The sequence below is a fragment of the Gamsiella multidivaricata genome (genome assembly GCF_025024155.1).
Source record: "Gamsiella multidivaricata strain RSA 2152 chromosome Unknown BC939scaffold_35, whole genome shotgun sequence".
Taxonomy (NCBI): domain Eukaryota; kingdom Fungi; phylum Mortierellomycota; class Mortierellomycetes; order Mortierellales; family Mortierellaceae; genus Gamsiella; species Gamsiella multidivaricata.
Window position 1 is genome coordinate 83,174 of NW_026251743.1, and position 24,852 is coordinate 108,025.

General features: G+C 50.4%; 8 protein-coding genes across 8 annotated transcripts; 5 read left to right on the forward strand and 3 right to left on the reverse strand.

Annotated features, from left to right (window-relative positions):
* Window positions 1–150: 150 nt before the first annotated feature.
* On the forward strand, window positions 151–1,161 carry BC939DRAFT_503447 (uncharacterized protein; the record flags this gene model as incomplete). Its single annotated transcript, XM_051560405.1, has 2 exons — window positions 151–487; window positions 815–1,161. The coding sequence occupies 2 exons, from the start codon at window positions 151–153 to the stop codon at window positions 1,159–1,161; spliced, it is 684 nt and encodes a 227-aa protein (XP_051411863.1).
* A 2,358-nt stretch (window positions 1,162–3,519) lies between these two features.
* Window positions 3,520–4,347, reverse strand: BC939DRAFT_169281 (uncharacterized protein). The gene has a single exon (XM_051550354.1). The coding sequence runs from the start codon at window positions 4,239–4,241 to the stop codon at window positions 3,627–3,629; it is 615 nt and encodes a 204-aa protein (XP_051411864.1). The 5' UTR covers window positions 4,242–4,347; the 3' UTR covers window positions 3,520–3,626.
* A 2,107-nt stretch (window positions 4,348–6,454) lies between these two features.
* On the forward strand, window positions 6,455–8,576 carry BC939DRAFT_452432 (uncharacterized protein). Its single transcript, XM_051555803.1, has one exon. The coding sequence runs from the start codon at window positions 6,499–6,501 to the stop codon at window positions 8,464–8,466; it is 1,968 nt and encodes a 655-aa protein (XP_051411865.1). The 5' UTR covers window positions 6,455–6,498; the 3' UTR covers window positions 8,467–8,576.
* A 201-nt stretch (window positions 8,577–8,777) lies between these two features.
* BC939DRAFT_452433 (ribosomal protein S21e) lies at window positions 8,778–9,963 on the forward strand. Its single transcript, XM_051555804.1, has 3 exons — window positions 8,778–8,834; window positions 9,546–9,724; window positions 9,857–9,963. The coding sequence occupies exons 1-3, from the start codon at window positions 8,788–8,790 to the stop codon at window positions 9,886–9,888; spliced, it is 258 nt and encodes an 85-aa protein (XP_051411866.1). The 5' UTR covers window positions 8,778–8,787; the 3' UTR covers window positions 9,889–9,963.
* Window positions 9,964–10,388: 425 nt separating this feature from the next.
* BC939DRAFT_503450 (nucleotide-diphospho-sugar transferase) lies at window positions 10,389–12,784 on the reverse strand (the record flags this gene model as incomplete). The annotated part of the gene is made up of 2 exons (XM_051560406.1): window positions 10,389–11,284; window positions 12,118–12,784. The coding sequence occupies 2 exons, from the start codon at window positions 12,782–12,784 to the stop codon at window positions 10,389–10,391; spliced, it is 1,563 nt and encodes a 520-aa protein (XP_051411867.1).
* Window positions 12,785–14,470: 1,686 nt separating this feature from the next.
* BC939DRAFT_397464 (ABC-2 type transporter-domain-containing protein) lies at window positions 14,471–19,331 on the forward strand (the record flags this gene model as incomplete). Its single annotated transcript, XM_051552356.1, has 8 exons — window positions 14,471–14,846; window positions 14,984–15,846; window positions 15,939–15,999; window positions 16,084–16,396; window positions 16,524–16,655; window positions 16,770–17,211; window positions 17,278–18,830; window positions 18,992–19,331. The coding sequence occupies 8 exons, from the start codon at window positions 14,471–14,473 to the stop codon at window positions 19,329–19,331; spliced, it is 4,080 nt and encodes a 1,359-aa protein (XP_051411868.1).
* An 83-nt stretch (window positions 19,332–19,414) lies between these two features.
* Window positions 19,415–21,035, reverse strand: BC939DRAFT_529180 (uncharacterized protein; the record flags this gene model as incomplete). The annotated part of the gene is made up of 1 exon (XM_051561496.1): window positions 19,415–21,035. One exon carries the CDS (start codon window positions 21,033–21,035, stop codon window positions 19,494–19,496), a length of 1,542 nt encoding a protein of 513 aa, XP_051411869.1. The 3' UTR covers window positions 19,415–19,493.
* A 224-nt stretch (window positions 21,036–21,259) lies between these two features.
* Window positions 21,260–24,362, forward strand: BC939DRAFT_452445 (serine/threonine protein phosphatase 2B catalytic subunit). Its single transcript, XM_051555805.1, has 9 exons — window positions 21,260–21,549; window positions 21,931–22,137; window positions 22,236–22,360; window positions 22,462–22,573; window positions 22,706–22,991; window positions 23,108–23,280; window positions 23,358–23,397; window positions 23,495–23,580; window positions 23,687–24,362. The coding sequence occupies exons 1-9, from the start codon at window positions 21,342–21,344 to the stop codon at window positions 24,256–24,258; spliced, it is 1,809 nt and encodes a 602-aa protein (XP_051411870.1). The 5' UTR covers window positions 21,260–21,341; the 3' UTR covers window positions 24,259–24,362.
* The last annotated feature ends 490 nt before the right edge of the window (window positions 24,363–24,852 follow it).

The following is a 24,852-nucleotide window of genomic DNA, read 5'->3' on the forward strand; positions in this document are numbered from 1 at the left end:
GATGCCTCCCATGTCGTTCTCTCAAAAACGTTGAATATGCATCTCAGGACAGCTACCGATATGCTTGAAAAGGAAGACAGGATCCGTCAAGCAATGGCGATGCTGCCGCTTGTGGCAACAAGAACGATTGTATGCAACAGGCCAAGACCAATGGCGGTTGTGGAAGAGGCTGTTCACACCTGCTGTGGTGATGTGAAAGATTCTTTTCGTCCTGAGCATAAGCCAGAGCCGATTGCCTTTTCAAATGGTTGGGTCCAAAAGTTCAAAAGACAGAGAGCGCTCAAGAAATACATCGGCCATGGTGAAAGCGGATCGGCCAACATGGATCTCTACAGGACTCAAGTTGGACAGATCCAAATGTCGCTCGAGGGCTTTGACCCTGATAATATCTATAATTGCGATGAGACGGGTCTCTTTCTGAAGGCTGTGCTCAACAACTCTTGCTACTGGCCTAATTCGTGGCAAGGAGACCCACTCGGGTTGCACTGTATCAGCGTTGTTGTGCAGTAATGCCACGGGTGCAGACAAACGCAACCTTTATGTCCTTTGTAAGTAATGCAGTATTGTTTGAGCAGTGTGATAGTGCAAACTCAAAGGATTTTTTGCTCACAAAGGTTTATAGGTTTACAGCCGAGCGGTTTGACTCAAGTAACATTGAAGGCTATCGTTGCCGAGGTCCTTTGCAGTTATCGCATTCGGAAAGGATCATCCACGGCTACAGTTTGAAATGGGAAACTCTGGACTCCTGATTGCATCCGCAATTGCTTTGTCCAAGTTCATATCCTCTCCGAGTACCAGAAAACTCGATCGTTAGGTCTAGGAGTTGAGACAAAGGCAGATCAAGTCATTCATCTTCAAGAAGAGCTCAGGGAACGATATGTAGGGAATGAAGAAACTATCGCCGATCAGAAGAGCTTCTCCGTCCTGAACTATCTCAGCATGATCAATAGGGAAGGGCCTTTACCAGGGATTGTCGAGGTCGCCCACGAGATAATGGGTCGCGAGCAATACAAGGGAACATTTCAGCAACTGAAGGAGAATGGCTTCGTGGATGATGACAACTCTGAAGACTCTGATAACGATACTTGGGCGACGACGACGAATCTGACCTGGATTAAGAAGACCCAAAGCCAGTTGTTAGTGACCAAGAGATCCAGGTAGTCGAAATCGCTCTCCACAACCGCACGGTTGAGAAGGGGGTTCCCATCGAGAGGCTTTCGTCAACACCTTCAATCCTCTACGCAGAAGAGGTCTGTTCTCAAGAATATATCTTCAAGACGCTGTAAACGAGTTTATATCTGGTGCTGTTGATGTGCAGGAAGCCCATTACAATGCTCTGTCGAAGACTCGCCATCAGGTCGCTCTGGACGAGATGGATATGTTCGTTGATTGCCATAGGCTTGGGTTATAACGTACGTGAAACATCAGTTTCAATTGGGATTAAATATGGGATTGGCTCCTCCTTAACGTACAAGAAATTTGTGTGTAAAGGAGAGTCGACTGTAAGTGCATTACAGAGATGCATGGAGCAACAGGAACTGAGACTGCGGACGCACAGCCCTGAATTTCAGAGGATTGGATGATTGCAATTTCCTGAGAAACCATGGGCTGCATGCACCTCCCCTCCAAGGAGCCCTATCTTTCATTCTTTTCTCATCAAGATGCATTATTACTGTTACGATCGGACCCATGGGCCATGGACCATGCATTTGTGCGAGGATCCAATTTCGAATACATTATCACCATCCATCCCTCCGTCCCTTGTGTGCAATGTGCCCTGAGTAACAGTTCATTCGATCGAGGGTTCCTCTTTTTCTTCTTTCTAGTTTTAGATCGAGTTTGTGTGTAGATAGACATCCATCCTCTCGCTCTCAATTTCTCTCTTTTATTTTTTTGTTGTTGCTGGTTCAAGAAAGCCCTTGTGCCTTTTTTTTTTTTTGCTGGAAGAGGATCTCTATTTTTCGCGTAATAGTTCGGGTGTGAGGTCGTTCATACTCTGACCAATTCCTTTTTCTTTTTTTTTTTTATGAATGAACACAGAGCCAATGAAGAGCAGCTCTCGAAGTCGATTCCTCTCCAGAGGGAAGATGAGCTTGTTCTTGGGTTCGTATTATGAAATGAAAGCAATGCAAAAGGTGAAGCCGTTCTGTGAGTGGCCGCTGAGAATCTCTTGGGGAGATGAAAGAGGGAAAAAAAAGAAGAAATGAGACGATAGAAATAAAAAAGAAGAGCGGAAGAGAGCAGCAAGACGGGGCGCTATGAAAGACGAAGCGTTGAGCGAGAGGTACGGACGTGGAAGTTATATGGTTGGATCAGGGGTTGTGACAGTCTACCGTTAGTGGATATCGCAATCTGTTGTAGACTATCGTCATGAGGGAATGAGGGGAGGGGGAGTGAGAGTGAGAGTGAGAGGGAAGACGAGGCCGGTTTCAAAGTAATAAAACTGAGATCGAAGGAAAAGGTGGGTCCCCTCTCCCCCCTGCAACTCCTCCCCCCTCCCTCTTCTCGTTTTGGAAGTGGAGGTGGTATGTATGCAATTGGTGGCGAGAGAACTGCTTCCGAAGGACAATAAAATAAAATTTGGGTTTAGATATGTCGCGCTCAGGGCCGAGTGTTTCGATGGCGAGAGAGAGAGAGATTGAGAGAGATTGAGAGACTGAGTGAGTGTATGGGGGGGGGGGAAGAGAGTTTGGATACAGGCAGACTTGATGGCTATATGGGCTGCACATGAAAGCAGAGTAAAGTTAAAGGATAAAGAAATACGCCCCAGTCGAGGGTGGAGGGCAGAACACCGTGAGATGTGAAGGTGTGCTGTCTTTTTGTTGTGCACTAACACAAAAACCATCGTCGCTTTATGTAGTTTATTACCACTCTCCTGTCTTTCTTCCCTCATACTCCACTCTTTCTTCCCATCCTTTTCCTTTTCCTTCTTCTTTCCTCTCCCTTCCTCTACTTTTGCTCCCCACCCCACCCCACCCCGCTCACGCCCCCCTTCCCGCATCCTACAGAGACTCACCTACTGAAACTTCGCGGTCAGGCACAGGAACCATCTCTTCTTCTCCTCGCTGCCCTACCCTCGGTCCCTCTCAATCATTCCCTTAAATCACAGGGATAATTCCGCGGGTTTATCAGTCTGAACATTCGTTATCTAAGCTATATACTGACGGACCAACCTGGGCGATTCCTTCCCCTCCCCCCTCCATCCAATCGAATCTGAACCATGGCAGAGACTATCTACGCCCAGCAACAGCCCTACAAGGCCGCACAAGGTATGGATCGTCATCTTTGTTTCCTCTCTCGCTTGTCATTCACCCTCTACTATAAGCACACACGTCCACGCACACAGACACATACACAGACACATACACATACACATACACATCCACTTTTTGCTTCTTTATCATCCGAATGACTTTCTATTGTTCTGGTCAGGGCTACCTTGGGCTCTAAATTATCGGTTCCCTTCTTAATTGAATTGAGACCAAGTTTCTCCCTTGAACAAAGAGGATGGAGACAGATTTGGGGTATCTGAGGGGGAAGGAAAGGAATCAATTGTTCTCGGCGAGGCTAAGATGTGAGATATGCGATGTACGGTGTACGATGTGCGATGTGGATTGTAACAGGGGTTAAAAAAGATTAGACTGGATCTTGTGAGAGAGGTAGGTAAGCAGTAGGCGTGGGCATGGGCATGGGCGATGAAGACACAGAATGACAAAGACAAAACGCAAAAAGAATAGAGACAAGGGAGAGAAGAAAACTGTGATGGACGGGTACACAAGGTTAGGTGCTGTACACGCAACTTGATCATGCAGCCATCCCTTTATTTTTATTTTGTCTTTATTATACCCGTTATGTTCCTCGCTATCAAGAGACAGGCGGAAAAGACAAACAGAAAAGGGTTGGCGAAGGAGAGATGCGTGAAAACAAAAAGGAAGGAAGGAAGGATTGAGATCATGTTGAACATCCATCATGCCTGCGTACTGAAGCGAGAAGAAAACAAGAGAGGGGAAAAAAAGATGCAAGACGTGATAAAAGTCAAGACAGATAAAAGATAGTAGATGTAGTTCTGTTTGTGGGGAATCGAATCGCTCGTTGTGCGACCATGGAGACGGAGGTGAGAGAGAAAGGTAGAGGGAGAGAAAAGGGGAGCATGGACCTTGTTGGGTGAACAATGCCGGTGATGATGGGCCGTAGAGCCAGCGAGGCCTAGGCGTAAAAAAAAAAAAAACCAGTATCTGCATGTATCAACGTTTACACATACACACACATTCACACTTCACACATCCACACAGGCAACGTGCTGTTTATTGTTGCCAACTAGCCCAAGCCTAGCCTAGCCTAGTGCTTTATGCTTTATGCTTTGTGCCTTGTGCCTGTCAATCAATCTTTTGTTTGTATGTGTGTCTGCGATAGTCTCGGTGGTGGTGGCGAGTAGATTGGTTGGTTAATTGCTATGGGGCTAATTTATCCCCGCCGAAGGAGCAGGCTACAGTACACGGGGTGTGTGTGTATGTGTGTGCGCATGGATGGGGTATGGATGGGTATGGGTATTTATGGTTCATTATCACTTTCTGACAAGCAAGAGCAAGCAGGTGTGGATATATACAAGAGTGAGATTGAGATTGAACATTGGATTGAGGGGAAACTACCCGCATGTCAACCCATGTCATCAAGCATTGTCCGCACAGTTGTGTATGGTTCCTGTAGGGAAAAAAAAAAAAAGAAAGAATTAGCAATACACACTGACATGTACAATTCGGGTACATGTTTGTGTGTGTACATGTACGCGTTAGTGGTTGACACAAAAAAGAGATCTATCGCGCGAAAGAGAAGAAAAGAACGAGCACGAGACAGCCCCGTCTTGATCGTGATCACGATCTTGTTCGTCTTGCTCTTCTTAGTCTTGTTCTTCGTTCTTCATAGTGCCTCCTCCCCTATCTTCGTCGTTCGTCCGTTGTCTTTGTGTTCTTGTCTCTTGTCTTTGCTCTTGAAGACATCATCAGGCACGATCATGATAATCATAAGTATGATTGTCATCATATCAGTATGCAAACAGGAGCACAACCACGACAGGGACAGGAAGACATGGAGGGGAGTTTTGATTAGAAAGAAGCCCGGTATCCCCTGGGACGACACTAAATGCGATAAAGAAATGGCTATGCTTACCAAGGGAGGAGGAACGGGGGGTTTTCTGGGGAGGGACATGCAGTGTGCATGCGCATGGTCGAAAATACCCTCCGCTCGAGTCGTCCGTGCAGCGGAAGGAGGTCTCGGATGTGAATTATCGGGCTCCTTGCGCGCTCTGCACCCACCAGAGTGAGATCCATCTCGGTGTCTTGTTTAGTGTGCATTGCATTCGTGGGCGTGGGCGTGTACGTGTGTGTGTGTGTAAATGGTGCCCCCTGTTAATTCGAATGGTCTGTCTGAGTGAAGAGTGGTGTTGGGTTTTACATATCACTCTCTTCCTCTGTCTTTCACCCCTCCAACCCCACCATCACCATCCACACCCACCTCGCTTTTCTTTTTCCTTTTCTCTTCTCTTTTCTTTTCTTTCTTTCTGCGACCGTACATTTCTTTCCTTCGTGCACCGTCCACGTTGTCTGTGGCCACCCACCCTTTCCTTTCCTTCCTTTCCTTCCTTCCTTCCTTCCCTCATCCCATCCCATCCCATCCTACCTTCATCCTACCTTCATCCTCAACCCCATCCCTCCCCTCCCCTCTCTCTCTGTCTGTCTTTCTTCATCTTATACATTCTTACGTCTCATCAGTTTGACTCATCCCTTGTTTTCTTCTTTGTCCTCACTTTTTGCTGCATCCATGTCCTCAGATCACAACCAGAACCAGGGGGGCGTCGAGGCCAGTCCCCATACACAGCAGCAGCAGTACACCCAGCAGCAGCAATACCATCACCCGGAGGCACAACAACAACAGCAACAGCAACAACAACAGAGCAATAACAGCCCCTCCAACAACACTGCGAGTAACTCCACCAACAATGCCACTAGCAACAGTCCGAGTCAGAACCAGAACCAGAACCAGCAGCAGCCAGTGGCAGAGCAGCCAAAGAAGGCCAAGCGAAAGCGTATCACGCCCGAGCAGCTGGAGGACCTTGTCGGGCTGTTTGAAAAGACAGACACTCCCTCGTTCGAGATTCGAGAGAGTCTGGCCAAGAAGCTGGGCATGACCAATCGAGAGATTCAGGTAACAGGCTCATCTGGATGACACCCGTTTGTCATTGGCCATGTCCTCTTTCCAAAGGCCTTTTTTTATTTATTTTTTTACGCTTTTGCTCACTTTTTGAATTGATGCTTGATATACTTACCTTATTAACTCGAAACCTTGCCTCTCATACACATCACACACATACATTCTGTGGTCTGCTGTGTACTCTTCACGCATACCAAATACAAACAGGTCTGGTTCCAGAACAGGAGGGCCAAGGCAAACAGGATCAAGATCAACGAGCAGGCCGCCCTCCACCACCAGCAGCACCTGCAGATGCAGCAGCAGCAGCAGCAACAGCAACAACAGCAACAGCAGCAGCAACAGCAGCAGCAGCATCTGCAGAGCGGTCACCATCATCATCATCACCGAAGCAACAGCAGCAATAGTTTTGGGGGACCCCATCCCAGTCACGTCCACTCTGCGCCCACCACCCCACAGCAGCCCTTGCCCGGCCACCACCACCACCAGAGCACCGGGGGCTCCATGTCTGCATCCGCACAAGAGTCCTCCACCTATGGATACTTTGGCCCCAATGGCTCATCCTCCCCCCCAATGACCATGCCCACACCCACACCGCGCTCTCACTCTTCGCACTCTCAGCACGGTCAGCGCCGCCCCGCCAGTCTCTACAACATGGGCAGTCATGGACATCTGATGCAAACTCAGCAGTATCCACAGAAGCCAGGACAATTCCAGCCTCAGCAACATCCACCTTCGTCGTCATCGTCTGCACACTACGGTCAACAGGGAAGCCTCGGCCACCGCGGTCATGGTCACAGCCATTCGAGCTCTTTTTCACATCCTGCAAGCCCTTACGGCATGGACATCATCCTTCCCACAAACTCGTCTCCGTCCTCTGCCTCGTCCTCACAGAGACCACTGCTCCCACCTCCTATCACCACGGCACCCTCTCGTAGACAAGGACAGCCCATGGAGGACTATGATGATTCAAGGCGTCCAAGACACGAGCGCACCATGTCAGAGGGCCATCCTGCCGGTTACATGTCGCCAACATCCATGTCGCCCACCTCCCCTCCTCCAGAGCGCTTCATGGACACACAACATTATCGGGACGACCATGAGGAGGACTCGCCTACGTCTGTCACACATCCTTCGCCTTTTGCCAATGGTAGCAGCAGCAATAATCCGAATCGGAACAGCACATCCCTTGCCTCATTCGGCCTCAAGGCCATGATCAAGGAGCGATCAGAAGAAGCAGAGCCCAGTATTATCTCACGTGAAAGACACTCTTCCAGCGCCTACTACAACAACCCTGCTCAGGCGGCAAAGAACAGACGGTCGTACGACGACGCACTCTATGACGAGCACCAGCAGCTGATGCGCGACAGTTTCAACATGGAGACAAAACTGGTCATATCTGAAGAAGAACCAAGACCCGAATCTGCGATCGACCTCCTTGCCTATGCTGCAGCATATGTCCAAGAGTCAGAGGAGCACAAAAAGGACGGCAAGGACGGGGAGGAGAAGAGAGACGGTCTCGGACAATTGAGCTCGAGCAACAAGCGTCAGTCCTTTCACGGCCCGACAGGATATCCCAGCAAAGAACCCTTCCAGGAAGAATCCTCGCGTTATTCATCTAGCAGCATGGCGTGGGAGTCCGGTCCGTCTGCTGGCGGCGCTAATGAGACCATGCCAGTTCCCAGACGAAGAGGTGGTGATGATGCTCCCTATGCCCCTCGCCGCCCGCGTCCAGTGACATATGGTGGAAGCGGGTTTTTGTACGATCACCAAGAAAACCAGTTCATGCCACAGTCGCCTTCTTCGTCATTGAGCGGCTATAGCCGTTCCTCTTCCAGCGCCAGTTCGAGGCGACTGAGCAATCGCAATTCGAACGAGGTCGGCAGCAGTGGATTGCTGCTGCAGCGTGGCCTGACACGACCAAGGCGATCGTCCTCCACAGCAACGGCGGGACTCATGAACCACATACCATCATCATCGATGTCAGTGCTGCCGCCGATCCTCAGCGAGAACCGGTTAGTGTCTCCGGCGATGGTGCTTTCACCCCAGTTTGGAGGCTCGCGATTGACGAGACAGGATAGCCATGGCAACAGCTCGCTCAATGGCACGAGGGAATCGCCTGGATCGGATTCGTACTCGCGCGACTCTTACAACGATGATATGGAGGACATTGAGGATGAGGAGACAGAGTTCCAGCGGATGCGGGCGGCGAAACGACGGAGCGGGAACGCCAACACGTTCTTTAGCATGGGTGTTAAATAGATTTAAAGGTCGAGGTAATACCAAAAATCATCATTTTACTTTTGTACCATTACGAGCTCTTCATCATCATTGTCATCATCATTATTCCAATAAAGCGTTTATTACAACGCTACACATACATGCAATGGAGAAAAGATATTCTGGGAATGGGCTGTAGGGAGTCGCCATCAAAATGTTTGTGGATGAGCAATTTGGGTGTGGGGGTGGGGCTCGACCGTACAAGGTTCTAATCACGTGCGTGTACGAAGAAAAAAATAACAAACAAAAGAAAAGTTGGATGCTCATCAAGTGGGAATCCTTCTTTTGCTTTAAATCAACAAAATGGAGACCCCCGCCATCACCCTCGAGACCTACGTCCCCCGCAAGTGGTACGAACAACGAACAAAGAGCAGATTCAAGGAGGGAGGGGGGGGGGGAGGGATTTTATTTTTTATTTTTTTTTATTATTCTTCAAAGCTTTCAGAAGGATCGCGTGCGGAAAACAATTGCAGGAGAACAAGGAAGATCGACCCTGGGGCGAGTTTGAATTATATAATATATGATCGACTGCCTGCAAGGATTTCTTTGTTATAACAAAGAAAAAGAAAGAAAGAAAGAGAGAAAAAGATATTCAGCAATTGTCAGCAAAGACGATATACGAGTTCGGAATTCGCAGGACAAGAGAGAAGGAGGAGGAATGGAAGGAGGAGGATCTCTTGGCGACTTTTTAGATCTGAGAAGGAACCATCATCCAATGAACGATCTGGAGAGGAAAAAAAAAAAAAAAAAAGCGGGCAGCGCACACCCGGGCTTGGGTTATTATTCTTCTTGCGGTGCACAAGCACCGTTAACGTTGAACTGCTTTTCCTGTGGAGCAGAGCAACATTCGAGGCGTCTTTTATTTCATATCCACGCCAACAGCGCCTCTTTCTTTTCACTCCTTTTTTTTCTATTTTCTCACAACAATCCTCCACGATGGACGAAGAACAGCAGGACAGAACAGCGTCGATCTTCTTACTTGAGGGGGAAAAAAAACAAATGATTTCAGTATCGACTAAAACCCCTCCTCCTCCTGTGCTCACTCCGCTCCTGTATGATAGCTCTGCCACCAACCGCCTGATCGGTTCCAAGGACCACGCCTCGGTCCAGATCAACATTGGTGACGTTGACGAGAACGGTCGCTACACCGGCTCGTTCACGACCTATGCCCTCTCTGGCTACGTCCGTGCCCAGTCCGAGGCTGATGACTCCATTAACCGCCTGGCCACCAAGGATGGTTGTAAGTGAACATTGAGTTGTATTTCATGGAGTTTTCATGCCCTGGGCTTTTTTTTTTTTTTTTTTTTTCTTCAGTAGTAAAGAAAAGCTGACTGATCTCCGTTATTTTCTGTTCGCGCTTGTTTGTTTTTAGTGTTGTCCATGGTCTGGAGCTACCAGAAGTAAATAGAGAAAGAACGGACTACCCCCATTTTCTTTATTCTCTCTATAAACTTTTTTTTTTTTTTTTCTTTCGCCTCTCGAGAAATAAATGTCCAAGATATTTTTTGGAGACGTATATCTTTTTGGTTCATTCTCATGGGCCATGCTTTCATTTGGAACCCAAGCTGGGCTGCAAGATCGCTTGTGTAGTGGGAATTATAACGTTTTATGTTTGGTATTTTTTTTTTTTTCAATATCGAGTAACTTGTTTCTTGTTTGGTTTTTTTTTTTTTTTTTGTCCGCCGGGTATACGACAACTGAAGGATGTTCAGTGCGCTGGGACGATTAGAAACGCTCTATAAATGAAAAAAATAAATAAATCGTGGTCTGTTCTATGCTGAAGAAGAAAAAGGACACTGAAGACAAGATCGAGTTGTTTGTGTACATGAAAAAGAAGTGAATGGAGAGGATGATTATAAAGAGGGGAGAAACCACAAAAGAAAAAGAAAAAGAAAAAAAAATCCTTAGAAAACGGCCTTCTTGAGGTCCTCCAAGGAACTGATGACGATGGGAGTCTTGATGGACTTTCCAGCGACAATCTCGCTCAAGCCCTCTCCCGAGTACGTGACCAAGGACGAGATCTCCAACGTGGGTGCGCCCTCGATCTGTTGATCCTCCTCACCAACGACAACCTTTCCACCAGCGTCCTCGATGAACCGCACATGCTGCTGCAGGATATCCCGCCTCGAGGTCTCGGGGCAGTCCTGACCGGATCCCGGTGCGTTCTTCAGTGGCGAGAACTCCTCACGACGATCGACCTCAAAGACGGCCATCCGCTGGGTGAAGGGGAAGACATCAAAAACAAACATCTCGAGCTTCATGCCGTTGACCTGCTTGGGGGTGATGATCTCTCCCGTCTGCATGTCCAGGGTCTTGATCTTCTTGCGTGCGATATGGTACTCGAGCTCGCCCTCGAACGACTCGACCTTGTTCAAGAAATCGACCGTGTAGAAATGGTTGGCGATGTTACCGGCCCCGAAGGAGAGCTGTCCATTCTTGGGGTTGATCCTGTGTGCAACCTCCTCATCAATCTCCGAGTATTCGACCACGTTAAAGGCCGAATTCCTCAGACAGACCACACCAACGGGCTCATCGGGCGACTTTTTGCGGACGACCTTGGCGCCGCAGTCCGCGTTCTTCTGGACACAGTACCCGATAAAGACGGGGTCGGCCACATGAACGAGACAGTTATCGACACAGTAGACGTGCAGGTATTCGACCTTGCGCTCCGCCATGTTCGCCAGGACACCAGTCGTACGAAGGGCCGCATAGACACCTCCGTTACCGTCAGGTGCGACCGCGATCTGAGACTTGGACTCCATCATGATCTTGCCGTCGAATGTCATGCAAGGAAGGGTTCCTATTGTTTCAAAGGGTTCCGAATGGGCGGTTTTTAGTATGCGATGAAGATTATAAATAAATTACGCCGATACGGTTTTCCTGCAGTTCCAGTTCCAGTTCCATGTTCGTTCATTCGTTCCAGTGGTATCTAATTTTGAATCCTATGGTCCGAAAGGGAAATGCGCTCTGACCAAGTCGATGCCTGTGGACAATATCGGACCCTCCCACGTTCAGCCAACCAGGAACCCCTCCCCCCCATTTCTCAGGGCTCAAAAAAAAAAAAAAAAAAAAAAAAAAAAAAAGTGTATATATGAAAAAAGTCGTTCCTTCATCCACGTCTTTCTCTCACCCTAATCGATCAATTAATAAACGGAAAAAATAAAGAGCGAAAACTATCGGGTTGCAAAGCCGTTGAAGGAGCCGCTCAATTGCTCAGGGTGTGTTCCCGCTGATGTCATTTTGCGTATGCAGAAGGCACTCCCGAGAGATTGGAGTGGGCGAGGGCGTGGTAAAATTAAATAAATAAAAAAAGCGAGTTAAAAAATCCAGAGTAGAATAAGCTCTTCTTCACGTTCTATCGGAGCAAGTTGGAGAGATAGGGCTGGGCGAGCTGGGGGTTGGGATAGACTAATGCATAGATGCCATTTGAGCATTCCTCCCCCTCCCTCTTTGTCCTTGCATGGACCCTGATGAAATAAAATAAAATAAAAAAGCTTCCAAGATTTCGGTTGATGAACAACAAATGACGCTCTTGGGGGGGGGTCGCTGTCTAACTGTGTTCCTGAACAATAATAGCCAAACAGGCTATGATCGAATCCGCCCAAAAAAAGGAAAAAAGGACACTTTACTTACCCTGCTCAAAAAAGACAATGTTCCCGCTCTCGAGTCCAAAGTAGTTGTGTTCCTCAAAGTACTTGACGGTCGCAGTACGGGTGGGTCCAGAGGTCATGACATACCAAGGAATGACCACCTTGGCCTTTGCGCCTTCCTGCTTGCTCGCCAACTCCTGCAGTCTCAAGATACGCTCGGCCTGGATCTGGAACAGCGACTTTGACGAGGGCAAATTGATATCGTAGCAGCCCTTGGGTGCGGTCGACCCCAGGCGGGTGCCCTGTCCACCGGCCAGGAGGATGACGCCGACCTTGTTCTGGGCAATCTGGTTCAGACCGATGGTTTGCCACTCGTGCATCTTCTCCGAGGAGGCCTCGAGAGTCGACTCGAAGCATTCTTCGGGCAAGGGACCGAGGAGGACGGATTGGTTGCTGAGCATGGGGGACGGGCAGGTGGTGGCCTTTTGGTGGATCCGGTTGGCGCGCTCGACGTTGAGGGACTGGAGCTGGGAAAGGAGTTCGGCTTTTTCGGATTCGGGGAGGTCATCGTAAAAGTTCAGGAGATGGCCTTGGCCGGCGGCCTGGTAGCGGTCCTTGATTTGTTGGTAGGTCAGGGACGAGGCGTTGGTGTTGGCGTCGACGGGCTTGGGGGTTTGGATGGAGAGCGGGCTGTTGTTGGCGGCAATCATGGCGAGGATATGTGTGTGTATGTGTGTGTGTGTGTGGGTAGGGATGTATGCAAGGAGGGAGGGAGGGAGGAAAGGAAAGGGAGAAGAGATGAAGAGATGAAGAGATGCTAGATGGAGAAAGAAGAAAGAGAGATGATGATGATGATGATGATGATGAGAAGCAAGATTGAGAGCAATGGAGATCGAGTCCCAAGGAGAGAGCAGTACCGTGGTGAGGAATGACGACGGACAGGATGGGGGATTGCCTTACCAACAGAGGGAAGAGGGGATGGACAAAGGAGCGAAGGTGGAGAGAAGAGGGGATGGGCAAAGGAGCGAAGGTGGAGGTCGAGGGTGTGAGATGCAGTGCGAAGGGTGGAAGTGTCCTCTGCTCAGGCACATCCGCCCACACCACGGAGCCAGACCCCAGGCACCGCCATACAGCCCCCTCCCCCAGCTGATTGGACTCCCAGGAGGATAATTCATATAGTTAGCAGTAAACCAACGAGCGGAGAAGGGCAGGGAAAGAGAGGGGGCAGGGCTGTGTTATTTTTAGAGACCCACCGGGGGGGGGGGATCGTGGACACTGACCACCCACCGCTTCGCCTCTTCTTCTCGCGGGCTGCTTTTTATGCAGTCCCCTGCGCTGCTCGAGGGAAGCAGGCCTGCCCACGGACCAAACAAACAAAAGCGCATGCGGATCGAGGGTCGCTTGGTGGCCAGCCCGGCTCCACTCCCCCGCACGTGCGTTGTTTTTTTGGTGGCGAGTGCTCTGGAGGGCGCATTATGGAGGTGAGACAGCGATGAGCCAATGGTGATGCCTCTGCTGCCGCGTCCGTTTCTGCTCAATGCATATCCACGTACATGTACTGCACAGACACGGCAGAGGCAGAGGAGACTCTTCTTCCCCTCTGCCCTCTTTGCCCTCCTCTCCTTCTTTCCTCCCTCATCCTCTCCCTATAAACACACAACACACCCATACATTCTAGACTGGACTGGACTGGACTAGACCTGTTTGACTTGACTTGACTTGCTTGCCTGACTTGACTGGACTGGACTCGACTGGACTTGACTTTGATTCGGTTTGACTGACTTGACTTGCCTTGACTGGTGCTGATCTGATCTGATCTGATCTGGCCGTCCACTCCCATCCCATCGTGATACGCCTTCAACCCCATGGCTCAGCTTCCGCCCCAACCGCCCCCGAATGCCGCGGCCACCAGCGCGTCCGCCCCGCTGCCCACGCCGCGTCAAGGCATCCTCCGCAACCCCCCTTCAGCCTCCCATACCCGCACCCAGCGAATGAACAGCATCATCCCCCCGCCCGATGACTTTCGCGACGACGACCTCGACAACGATTACTCTGAAGATGACGATCTCCCCGAGCTGACCCCCGACGAGGCCTACCAAAACGCACTCGGAGGCCGATGGGGTGAGGGCCCCAGTAGGGTTGATGTCATCGACGCCGAACGCGACTTCCGACAACTCGAGCGAACCTTGAGCCATCTCTCGCGTAGCAGCAGCGCAGCTGCGGCCGGCGGTGTTGAACCAGGCATGCCCCGGCGAAAGAGTGCGCGTAAGCTTCAGCCCGAACTAGGTCCCACTCAGGAAGAGGCAATCAAACAGGAGGGCGATTTCGACTATGAGACCCACCTGAAGGAGAAGATCATCCCTGGTGCAGCCGCCAAGGGCATCAAGATGAAGACCATGGGCGTCTGCTGGAAGCAACTCAGTGTCATTGGCGAGGGCGTGGGCGAGCAGTTCATAACCACAACCGGCGATCCCTTCATTGGTCTGTTCAATCTCGTGAACCCGTTTTTCTGGGTCCGCAAGTGCACGAACCGAGAAGGGAGCTCCAAGAAGATCACAAAGACGATCCTTTACCCCATGGATGGCTGCTGTCAAGAGGGCGAGATGATCCTGGTCCTGGGCAGGCCTGGTTCGGGCTGTTCAACCCTCCTGCGAGTCCTCGCCAATGATCGCAAGAACTACAAGAAGGTCCTGGGCGAGGTGACCTTCAACGGCCTGAGTGCAGAAACTGTCCATAAGCATTACAAGGGCGAGGTCCTCTACAACCAAGAAGGTAAGTCTGATCTGATCTGACCCCATCCTAGTCGCTAGTATGACGCGCCCAAAAGAAAGAAAATATGATCCAATAATCAAAGCTCCGCAACACCAAGACATTTTTTACTAATCGGTTTCACGTCTTTTCCCTCCCAGATGATTTCCATTATCCAACGCTGACTGTCCGCCAGACTCTGGACACGGCCATCAAGGCCAAGACCCCGCGAGCGCGTCTGCCAGACATGTCCAGCCGCAAGGACTTTCGAGAAAAGTTTCTCGATGTCCTCACCACCATGTACGGTTTGACTCGCCAGAAGGAAACCCTTGTTGGAAACGCGTTCATCCGCGGTATTTCCGGTGGAGAGCGAAAGCGCCTCTCGATCGCCGAGCAGATGGCCACCCGTTCGAGCATCAACATGTGGGACGGATCCACGCGTGGTCTCGATGCATCCTCCGCTCTCGACTACGTCAAATCCCTCCGTGTCCAGACCGACTTGCTACGACGTGCCACCTTGGTCTCGATCTATCAGGCCTCCGAGAATATTTACGATCTGTTTGACCAGGTCCTATTGCTCTACGATGGACACTGCATCTTCTTTGGGCCCGCAGAGCAAGCGCGCCAGTACTTTATCAACATGGGTTTCAGTTGTCCTGCCCGTCAGACTACAGCCGATTTCCTAACGGCTGTCACAGACCCACATGAGCGCAGACCTGCAGAGGGCCTCGATCCAAACATCGCGTCGAACATGCCAAGCACACCAGAGCAGTTTGAGGCTCTTTACAGGCAATCTGAGTTCTATGAGCAGACGCTCAAGCAACTTGCAGAGTACGAGGCCGAGTTGGAAAACAGGGAGGCAGATGACACCTTTATGGAGGCCACACGCCAGACCAAGCAGAAGCATGTCTCTGTTAAGAATCCGTACACGATTACGTACCTGAACCAGATCTGGGCCATGACCGTCCGCCAGGTCCAGCTGGTGAAAGGAGACATTGGCAGTTTAATCTCCCGTTATGGTTCTGTAAGTAGATGAATCCCGTCGCTGTTTGCTTATATATATCATGATATGGGCGAGATACAGTTGCTAACAACGCCAACCTTTCAATCTGATAGATGCTTATCAAGGCATTTGTGGTCGGTACCTGTTTTCTGTTGCTTCCTACGAACAGTTCAGGTATAGTCGCGATGATCGATGTTTACTATTGCTTTTTTTTTTTTTTTTTTTTTTGTATAATGACCTTTCCTTCGTCCATGATAGGCGCGTTCACCAGAGGAGGTGTACTGTTCTTTTCGTTGCTGTTCAATGCTCTGATTGCACAGGCCGAGTTGCCGACGGCATTGCAGGGTCGTCCTATCTTGTACAAGCTCAAGAACTATGCTATGTATCGCCCTTCGTCCTTTGGTCTCGCCCAAATCGTTCTCGACATCCCGATCATTGTAGTCCACAACCTGCTCTTCGCCATCGTTCTCTACTTCCTTTCAGGCCTTCAGCGTACTGCTGGAAAATTCTTTGTCTTTGTTTTGATCCTATCCCTGGCAACGGGATGTATGACAGCCTTCTTCCGCATGTGGTAAGTACAGCTGCATCTCTGGGGAGGGAGTTTTTTTTTTTCTACTTTTTTTTTCTCTCATTCGATCGGAATGATGTAAAGTGTTTTCATACTCTAACAGGCACGTCTGAGTATCGTATGAATCTAGGGGATGCGCTTCAAAGACCTTTGATGATGCTACAAAGTATTCTGGTGTCCTTCTGCTGGCCTTGGTTCTCTACTCTGGGTATCTGATCCCTTACCAGGCTATGCATCCTTGGTTTATTTGGATCTTCTGGATGTAAGGACATGCTTGCTACCTATTATACCTGATCATAGCCTTCAAGCTGATAATGAAAGAGAAGAAAGCAGAAAGAGTCATTAATCTGACATTTGCGTTTATTCTCCATGATAGAAACCCGCTGGCCTATGCGTTTAAAGCGCTGATGGCAAACGAAATGTCAGGACTACGGTTCTCTTGCGAGGCTCCATACCTGATCCCGTACGGTCCGGGCTACGATAACCTTGCGAACCAGGTCTGCACTTTGGCTGGATCCAAGCCAGGCCAGAACTACGTCGATGGACCCGATTACATGTATGGTGCTTTCCGCTACAAGGCCTCTCAAATGTGGATCAACATTGTGGCTGTGCTGCTCTTCTGGATTTTATTCGCCGCTTTGACTGCCTGGGCCATGGAAGCCAAGGAGTTTGGCAAGGGAGGTTTTAGTACAAACGTCTTCAAGCGACCTAAGAGGTCCAAGGCAGGAGCCCCTGACGGTCCGGCTAACGGCCATATAGCTCCTGATGTGGAGCGTGGTATGGATCCAAACTCTTACCAAACACAGCAGCCCGCAGGGGTGAATCCGGCCGTAGCAGCCGCTGGTACACAGCAGGGCGTCCCGCTCAAGGAGAATATGGTCAAGGGATCTGTTTTTTCGTGGGAGAATTTGGACTATGTTGTCCCTTACAAGGCCGACCCCTCTGGCAAGAAGCAGCTCCTGAACAAGATCGCAGGTCTGGTTAGGCCCGGAACAATGACTGCACTCATGGGATCCTCTGGTGCAGGAAAGACGACCCTCTTGGATGTTCTCGCTCAAAGAAAGAGCATGGGCACTGTAACAGGTCAGGTCGAGGTCGATGGGCAGCCTCTGCGTCGTGATTTCCAGCGCACCACCGGATACTGCGAGCAGCTCGATGTACACGTTCCCGAGTGCACTGTTCGTGAATCACTCCAGTTCTCAGCATACCTGCGTCAGCCAGCTGAGGTCTCTGAGGCCGCGAAGGATGCGTATGTGGAGGAGATCATTCACATTCTCGAGATGGAGGGCATTGCGGACGCCATGATCGGAACCACAGAGTCAGGTTTCGGTATCTCGGTTGAGGAGCGCAAGCGTCTGACGATCGGTGTAGAACTGGTAGCCAAGCCCAGGCTGCTGTTTTTAGACGAACCCACGTCAGGTCTGGATGCTCAAGCTTCGTACAACATTATGCGTTTCATGCGCAAACTCGCCAATCAAGGACAAGCCATTCTCTGCACGATCCATCAACCTTCTTCTCAGCTGTTTGAGTTCTTTGACGACCTGCTGTTGTTGGCCAAGGGTGGGCGGACCGTGTTCTTTGGCGAGCTCGGCAAGGATTCGTCGCAACTGATCCAGTACTTTGAGATGAACGGTGCCCCCAAGTGCGCCGCAGACGCGAACCCGGCCGAGTACATTCTGGATGTGGTCAATTCTAGGCACTCGGATCTGGACTGGCCCGAGATTTGGAACACGTCTCCCGAAAAGGAGCAGCTGCTCAAGGATATCCAGGAGACGCGTGCTTCAATCTCTGCGACCGGTGTTGATCACTCGGCCGAGCTCGAATACGCGACCAACACACGCACACAGTTCAAGTACGTGCTCCGACGTATGACCAGGACCTTCTGGCGTCTCCCCGGCTACAACCTAGGTCGGTTGGGGATGCTGACGATCTTTGCACTCCTGAACGGATTCACGTTCTTTCGGTTGGGTCACAGCATTGTGGACATGCAGTCGCGCGTGTTTGTTATTTTCCAGATCTTGGTCATGGCACCGCTGCTGTGCAACACGGTCGAGCCTCGGTTCCAGACTGAGCGACAGTGGTTTTTCCGAGAGAAGGCGGGAAAGTACTATGACTGGATTCCGTTTGCGGCGTCGATCATCTTGACGGAATTGCCGTATATAATCGTTACGTCGACAGTGTTCTTCCTGATCCTGTACTGGACCGTGGGGTTTGTGACGAATCCGCTGTCGACGTTCTTTACGTGGCTGATGGTGATTATTTTTACGACCTTTGCGATTACGTTGGGTCAGTGGATCGCTGCGTGGACACCTTCGGCCCAGATCGCGGCGCTGTTGAATCCGTTTATTATCTCGGCACTGAACCTGTTCTGCGGTGTTGTCATGCCCTATGCAAGTATGCCCGGATTCTGGCGTTCCTGGCTCTACTGGCTTGATCCGTAAGTAGTGTGTATTGTGAACTTTATGCTTTTTCATCCATTTACTCTTTTTTTTTTTTTTTTTTTTTTTTTTGTCTATCTGAGGATTCAGATTCGGATGGATTCCCTAACGACATTTTTTTTTTTGGATCCATAATAATTTCTGGTGGTTTTTCCTATAGGTACCGGTATTTGGTAGAAGCACTGGTGACGACGCAGCTGTATAATGTACGGGTTGTATGCGACAGTTCCGAGTATAGAGCCTTCCAACCACCCGCAGGACAGACGTGCGGTGCCTATGCGGCCGAGTTCCTCCAGCGTGCGTCGGGTTACCTCAGTAACCCGGATGAGAGTTCAGACTGTCAGTACTGTCAGTATTCGTACGGGCAGGACTTTTACAGGAACCTGAATATGGATTTTTCACATCGGTGGAGGAACCTGGGGATTTCTTGTATTTATATCGTCAGCAATATTGTCCTGATCGTCTTGGGCGTCAGGTTCTTCAAGGGCGCGAAACGTTAGAAAGAAGAAAAGAAAAAAGAATGCTTCTATTAATTATTACTTTAGAATGAAAGAAAAAAAAAAAAAAAAAAAAAAAAAGAGTCCTTCTATAAAGTGTAAATAAAGGTATCTGTTAAAGACTCCATGGTATATGAATGAAGTTGGAGAGAAGGAAGGGATCAATTAAAGACATGGATATGGGTCTGGTTCAGAATTCGCTTCAGCTCGTAGTAACGAGATGGATCGCGCGTGAGTCGGCCGCCCAAGGTTCGCAAGCCTGGCCAGGAGTCGATGATCCAGCGGATTTCGGCCAGACCCATGTCTTGATGGTCGCTCGAGAAAATGAAGGAATGTAGGTCTCTCAGGGTGGAGAGCGATCCCAGACCGGCAGCCAAGGTAAGATCCAGGGTTCGTCTCCACTTGTTGAGCCTTTTGGGGTAGCCCCGTTGCAGAGTAAGAGCGCGGAGTCGCGTCAGGGTCGGGAGGCGCTGGTAGACGAGCCGTTGATGAATATCGAAGAGGTCTTTTTCCTGAATGGAGAGTTTGGTCTTGTCCTGGGGGGGTGGCCTTGTCCTGGGAGGTGGACATGTCGATGCAAATGATGAGGTGCTGGAGGTTGAGAGAGACCCAGGGAGGGCCGTTAACGGTATCGAGGCAGTTGAGCTTGTAGGCGGAGAGGTATTCGAGTCCCGGCATGGAGGAGAGGAAGGTCTGGACCATCGAGCTCTTCACGTAGGGACATTTAGTGAGGTCGAGGATCTTGATGGACAGATAGTGTTTTGCGATGGCGTCCATGGCCGAGGGTCCGAAGGCAGTGTTGACGACGCGGAGGTTCATGAGGCGAGTGATGCCTTCGAGGATCATGGCTAGATCATAATCCTTGACGTCCGCACCCTTGAAATCGAGGTCTTCAAGCTGGGGCCAGTGTCCGGCGAGGAAGGCCAGGCCGAGCCGTTGGAGGGGCAGGCAGTTGGACTGGTTGTAGTAGTCCGCGGGAGAGCTCCGCCAGTAGAGTGAGCGTAGATCGGGGAAGCGCATGAGCAGGTCGACTCCGTCCTCGCCAGCGGCCCCCTGTCTGGGCTCGTCGACAAAGATGTGGCGCAATCGAGAGAGGCGGATGTCGTTGCCCGGCTTCGTTGATGTTGGCCGGGTGGGGAGGGAGATGTTCTTGAGACGGAGGGTGTCGAGGTCCAGCAAGGCCCTCCAGAGCTCGTTCAGTGCTTTCCCACGGTCTTGGGGTTGGATCAAGTGTCCCTGGAGCGTGAGGGTCTGGAGGTCCAGGCAGGATGCGATGGCGGCACAGAATTCCGGGGGCATGGCCTCCTCATGGAGCGCGTGGATGGTGGCGGTGATATGGCGAAGGGATTTGTAGTGGTGTGAGATGAGAGATCTCCAGGGTCCCCAGGAGTTGGAGTCGTGGAGGGCGGGGTGCGGGAGGTTGAGGGAGAGGTGGGAGAGGTTGACGCAGCTCTGGAAGGCGGACGGGGAGAGGGAGGAGCAGATGTTGAGGGAGAGGTGGTGGATGCGATGTTGGTGCTGGAGGAGGAGGGGGCCTGAGGGAAGGCACTGGGGCTTGCGGCAGTGGAAGGCGGGGGAGTGCCAGAGGAGGGGGATGAAGGCGGCGTGGAAGGAGTGGCAGCATTGGGCGCAGGCGAGGAGGGCAGAGGGCGGGAGGAAGTATCCGATCGAGGTCAGGATCTCGGAGAGGGTGAGGGCGCGATGCATTGGAGGGATGGGAATGGGAGTACCGGAGCCAGGAGGGGGCAAGGATGCGGGGGTGGATGGCAGGGGGAGGAGGGCGAGAAGAAGGAGGGGCGAGAAGATGACGGGGGAGTATTGGTAGCAACCGACTGCGGCTGCACGCGAAACGGGGGGAGGGGAGGGGGCGATGCTGCAATGTGCCGCATTGACACATTCGCATATTCACACATTCACACTTTGTCTTTTCTTTTTCTTTTCTTGTCATCATCTCTCTCTTTCTCATCTCTCTCTTTTTCTCTCCTCTTCTTTTTCTCTTCTCTCCATTTCACAATGTCCAATTCTACCCCTCCTCATCCTCATGGAAGCAGCAGCTCCCATGACCCCGCCTCGTCGAATGCATCGGCAAGTGCCCGCAACGCTCAGGCGGCGGCAGCCTTGCGTATGCTGCAGAACAAGCGCCCAGTCCCCAAGATCGACTTTACGGTCCATACCATGGACGATGGCACCACAGCCTCAACCCTGGAACGATACAGCAAAGGTACTACTACCAGGACAGCACTCCATCGCCGTGAATTTCTATTCTATGGTGCACAGAGCTCTTCCTCTTCAGAAAACAAACGTCGATCAGCCCCGGAATATTGTTAGGAGCGCCAACCCAATCCAGACTGAACTCAACCTGGATACTCGCCTTTGGATCATGAAGCACTGACCACGAAGATCACACCGCTCTCAGAGCTCGATCCTTGGAAGGAATTCGCTTGCTCAAATGAGGACCCCTCCCTCCCTCCTCTCCTCGCCCTTGGCATTGGCTTTTTGTTAGCTTAATCAGAAGAACCTCCTTTGCTTGCTTGCCCCTTGCTGCCAAAAAAAACTGACATTTCATCGACGGTCGTACACACTTTTCTTGAACCAACTGTAGATGTGCAGGCGCCCGCGGTATCGGTTCCGACGGACGAGATGTTCTTTTCGAAAGAGTTTCCGGACCGGCCCAACATCGCGTTCCTAAAGGACCACTTTTTCCGCGAGGGAAGGCTCACGGAGGACCAGGCCATCTATATTCTGCAAAAGGCCACGGACATTATGAAGAAGGAACCAAACATGCTTGATGTCGATGCTCCTATGACAGGTAAGCCAACTCGTGGATGCAGTTATCGATCGAGAGATCGATTTTCGGCTGATTGCTAACTGGACTGTGTGGTGTCTGTCCTCGCTCTTCTTGATTAGTATGTGGCGACATTCATGGACAGTACTATGACTTGATGAAGCTGTTTGAGATTGGCGGGGATCCAGAGACGACGCGGTACTTGTTTCTGGGTGACTATGTCGACCGTGGGTACTTTTCCATCGAGGTATGTACACTCGAGCTTTCTTTAACGAAGGAGCGTTCTCAGGATCGACATCCATGGACAACAACAGCGACTCATCCTTATCATGGCTTGCGATGCAATAGTGTGTCCTTTATCTTTGGTCGCTCAAGATCTGGTACCCGGACAGCATGTTCTTTCTGCGAGGAAACCATGAATGCAGGCACTTGACCGACTACTTCACATTCAAGGCCGAATGTACGTGATGCATGTGCTCGTGTGATATCATGCCAGGGATCGAGAAACCACACTACGCCCGAAATATCCTTACTGATCTGTGCTACGGGAATGTCTTTACTCCCAAAAAAAAAAAAAAAAAAAAAAAAAAAGGCAAGCACAAGTACTCGGAAAGGGTCTATGATGCCTGCACAGAGTCGTTTTGCGCCCTGCCCTTGGCTGCGCTTATGAACAAGCAGTTTCTGTGCGTCCATGGTGGACTTTCACCGGAGCTGAATACACTGGATGACTTCCGTAAGATCAATCGATTCAGAGAACCACCGACTCATGGACTTATGGGCGATTTACTGTGGGCGGATCCGCTAGAAGAGTTTGGTCAGGAAAAGACGAACGAATACTTTGTTCACAACCACGTCCGAGGATGTTCATACTTTTTCAGGTCAGTCATGAGTCGGTTTGTCGCAGCATATGAAGAGTCGAATTCGCGGCAGGAGTTTTTTTGACATGTGTTTTTTTTTCTTATATCTTTGTTTCTGCTATCTTTGCGATGCATAGTTATCACGCGGCATGCGCGTTCCTGGAAAAGAACAATTTGCTGTCAATTATTCGTGCACACGAGGCGCAGGATGCTGGATACCGGATGTATCGAAAGACAAAGACGACTGGATTCCCGTCGGTCATGACTATTTTCTCAGCCCCCAACTACCTGGACGTCTATCACAACAAAGGTCGGTGAGCGCTCGCATAGGAAATGACAACAAAAAACAGTAGCGATACTGATAGGCAATGTCTGTGCTCTGAATAGCGGCGATTATCAAGTACGAAAATAATGTCATGAATATCCGGTAGGTGTACCATCATCAGGACGCGTTTGTGGTAGTTGATATATTCCTTTTGTGGTCCTATGGGACTGACAGAGCTTTCTGCTATCCGGACTTTTAGGCAATTCAACGCGTCGCCACATCCGTACTGGCTTCCGAACTTCATGGACGTCTTTACATGGTCTTTGCCCTTTGTTGGCGAAAAGAGTATGTTTCTTGTCCTCATTGTCCATACCTTGCTTTTCGAACATGTCTTTTTGCGCAAAAACATCTCACCCATTCTTCCCCCCTCCTGCGGTACCAATGTTTCCAGTCTCCGATATGCTGCTGGCGATTCTGAACACATGTAGTAAAGAAGAACTGGCAGAGGATGATCTAATCCTCAACATTAAGGACTCAACAGCCCTCGGCAGTGCGTCCCCAATCTCAGCTACAGTCACGTTGTCATCAGCAACAGTGGGCGGTAAGGGACTGCAGCAGGATTCAGGCCCCAGCTATGATGCATCAGTAGCAGCGGTGCTTGAAGAGAAGGAGGCCAGCAGGAATCGAATTCGACAAAAGATCCTGGCTGTCGGGCGTATCTCTCGCGTGTTTGCGGTCCTGAGAGAAGAATCCGAGTCGGTTTCGGAACTCAAGGACCTGATGGGTACGACACGGTTACCTTATGGATCGTTGGCGTTGGGTGCCGAGGGGTTGAGGCAGGCGATTCATTCGTTTGAGGACGCAAGGAAATCGGATATCGAGAACGAGAGGTTGCCGCCGAGCAAGGAGGAGAGAGAGAAGGAGGAGATGGATAAGAGGCAGAGGGCAATCGATGAGGCACAGCACACACCACAGGCGATGCTGGACAAGGTGGAGGAAATGAAGATGCTGGGTGAGATGTAGAGGTTCGGAGGGAGCTCAGATACGATATGTGAACCGATCGCGTTTTTGGTACACATGGCGCTAGGTCAAAAAATAAAGATCTAGGTTGCATTGCTTATCTTACACATGCTGCCGCATTGGTGCTACTTGGCATCGTAGTATTCTAAACAGCTGAAGATGTAGATCGCCTTTCGCTGACCAGGGGCATATGTCCAAGGTGGTGATGTAAAGCACGAACAGCTGTGAGTGATGTGTCTGTTTGTTCAGTCCTCGGCCAAAACTAGTTCAGAGTGTGCTGCTTGTTTGCTATATGACTTCATGACGAGGCTTTTGTCATCTCATCCACATCTCTATAGTCGATGCGTTCTGTGTTGTGCTGCAGTTCAATGAAGGAGAAGGAGCTTCGAGAGCTTGTATGAAAAATCAAGAGGGTCGACACAGATGTGAACTGTGATACCGATATCTGCATCGTCGTGGGAATCTTTGTTCATGAACACATAAGAGATGTAAGGAGTGGTCGGTCATGCAGATCAGCATGATCTTCGTGTACAACTCCTTATAAATGGCTCAGTACACGATGACGAGGCGTGTTCAAAGATGGGCGAAGCAGGTAGG

Coding starts and splice junctions, on each gene's coding strand:
- BC939DRAFT_169281 (XM_051550354.1), bottom strand. CDS start 4,241: ATGCAGATACTGGTTTTTTTTTTTTTTACGCCTAGGCCTCGCTGGCTC.
- BC939DRAFT_452432 (XM_051555803.1), top strand. CDS start 6,499: ATGCAGCAGCAGCAGCAGCAACAGCAACAACAGCAACAGCAGCAGCAA.
- BC939DRAFT_452433 (XM_051555804.1), top strand. CDS start 8,788: ATGGAGACCCCCGCCATCACCCTCGAGACCTACGTCCCCCGCAAGTG. Junction 8,835..9,545: donor ACCTACGTCCCCCGCAAGTG/GTACGAACAACG, acceptor CCTGTATGATAG/CTCTGCCACCAACCGCCTGA. Junction 9,725..9,856: donor CCTGGCCACCAAGGATGGTT/GTAAGTGAACAT, acceptor GTTTGTTTTTAG/TGTTGTCCATGGTCTGGAGC.
- BC939DRAFT_452445 (XM_051555805.1), top strand. CDS start 21,342: ATGTCCAATTCTACCCCTCCTCATCCTCATGGAAGCAGCAGCTCCCAT. Junction 22,138..22,235: donor TGTCGATGCTCCTATGACAG/GTAAGCCAACTC, acceptor CTTCTTGATTAG/TATGTGGCGACATTCATGGA. Junction 23,581..23,686: donor GCCCTTTGTTGGCGAAAAGA/GTATGTTTCTTG, acceptor CAATGTTTCCAG/TCTCCGATATGCTGCTGGCG.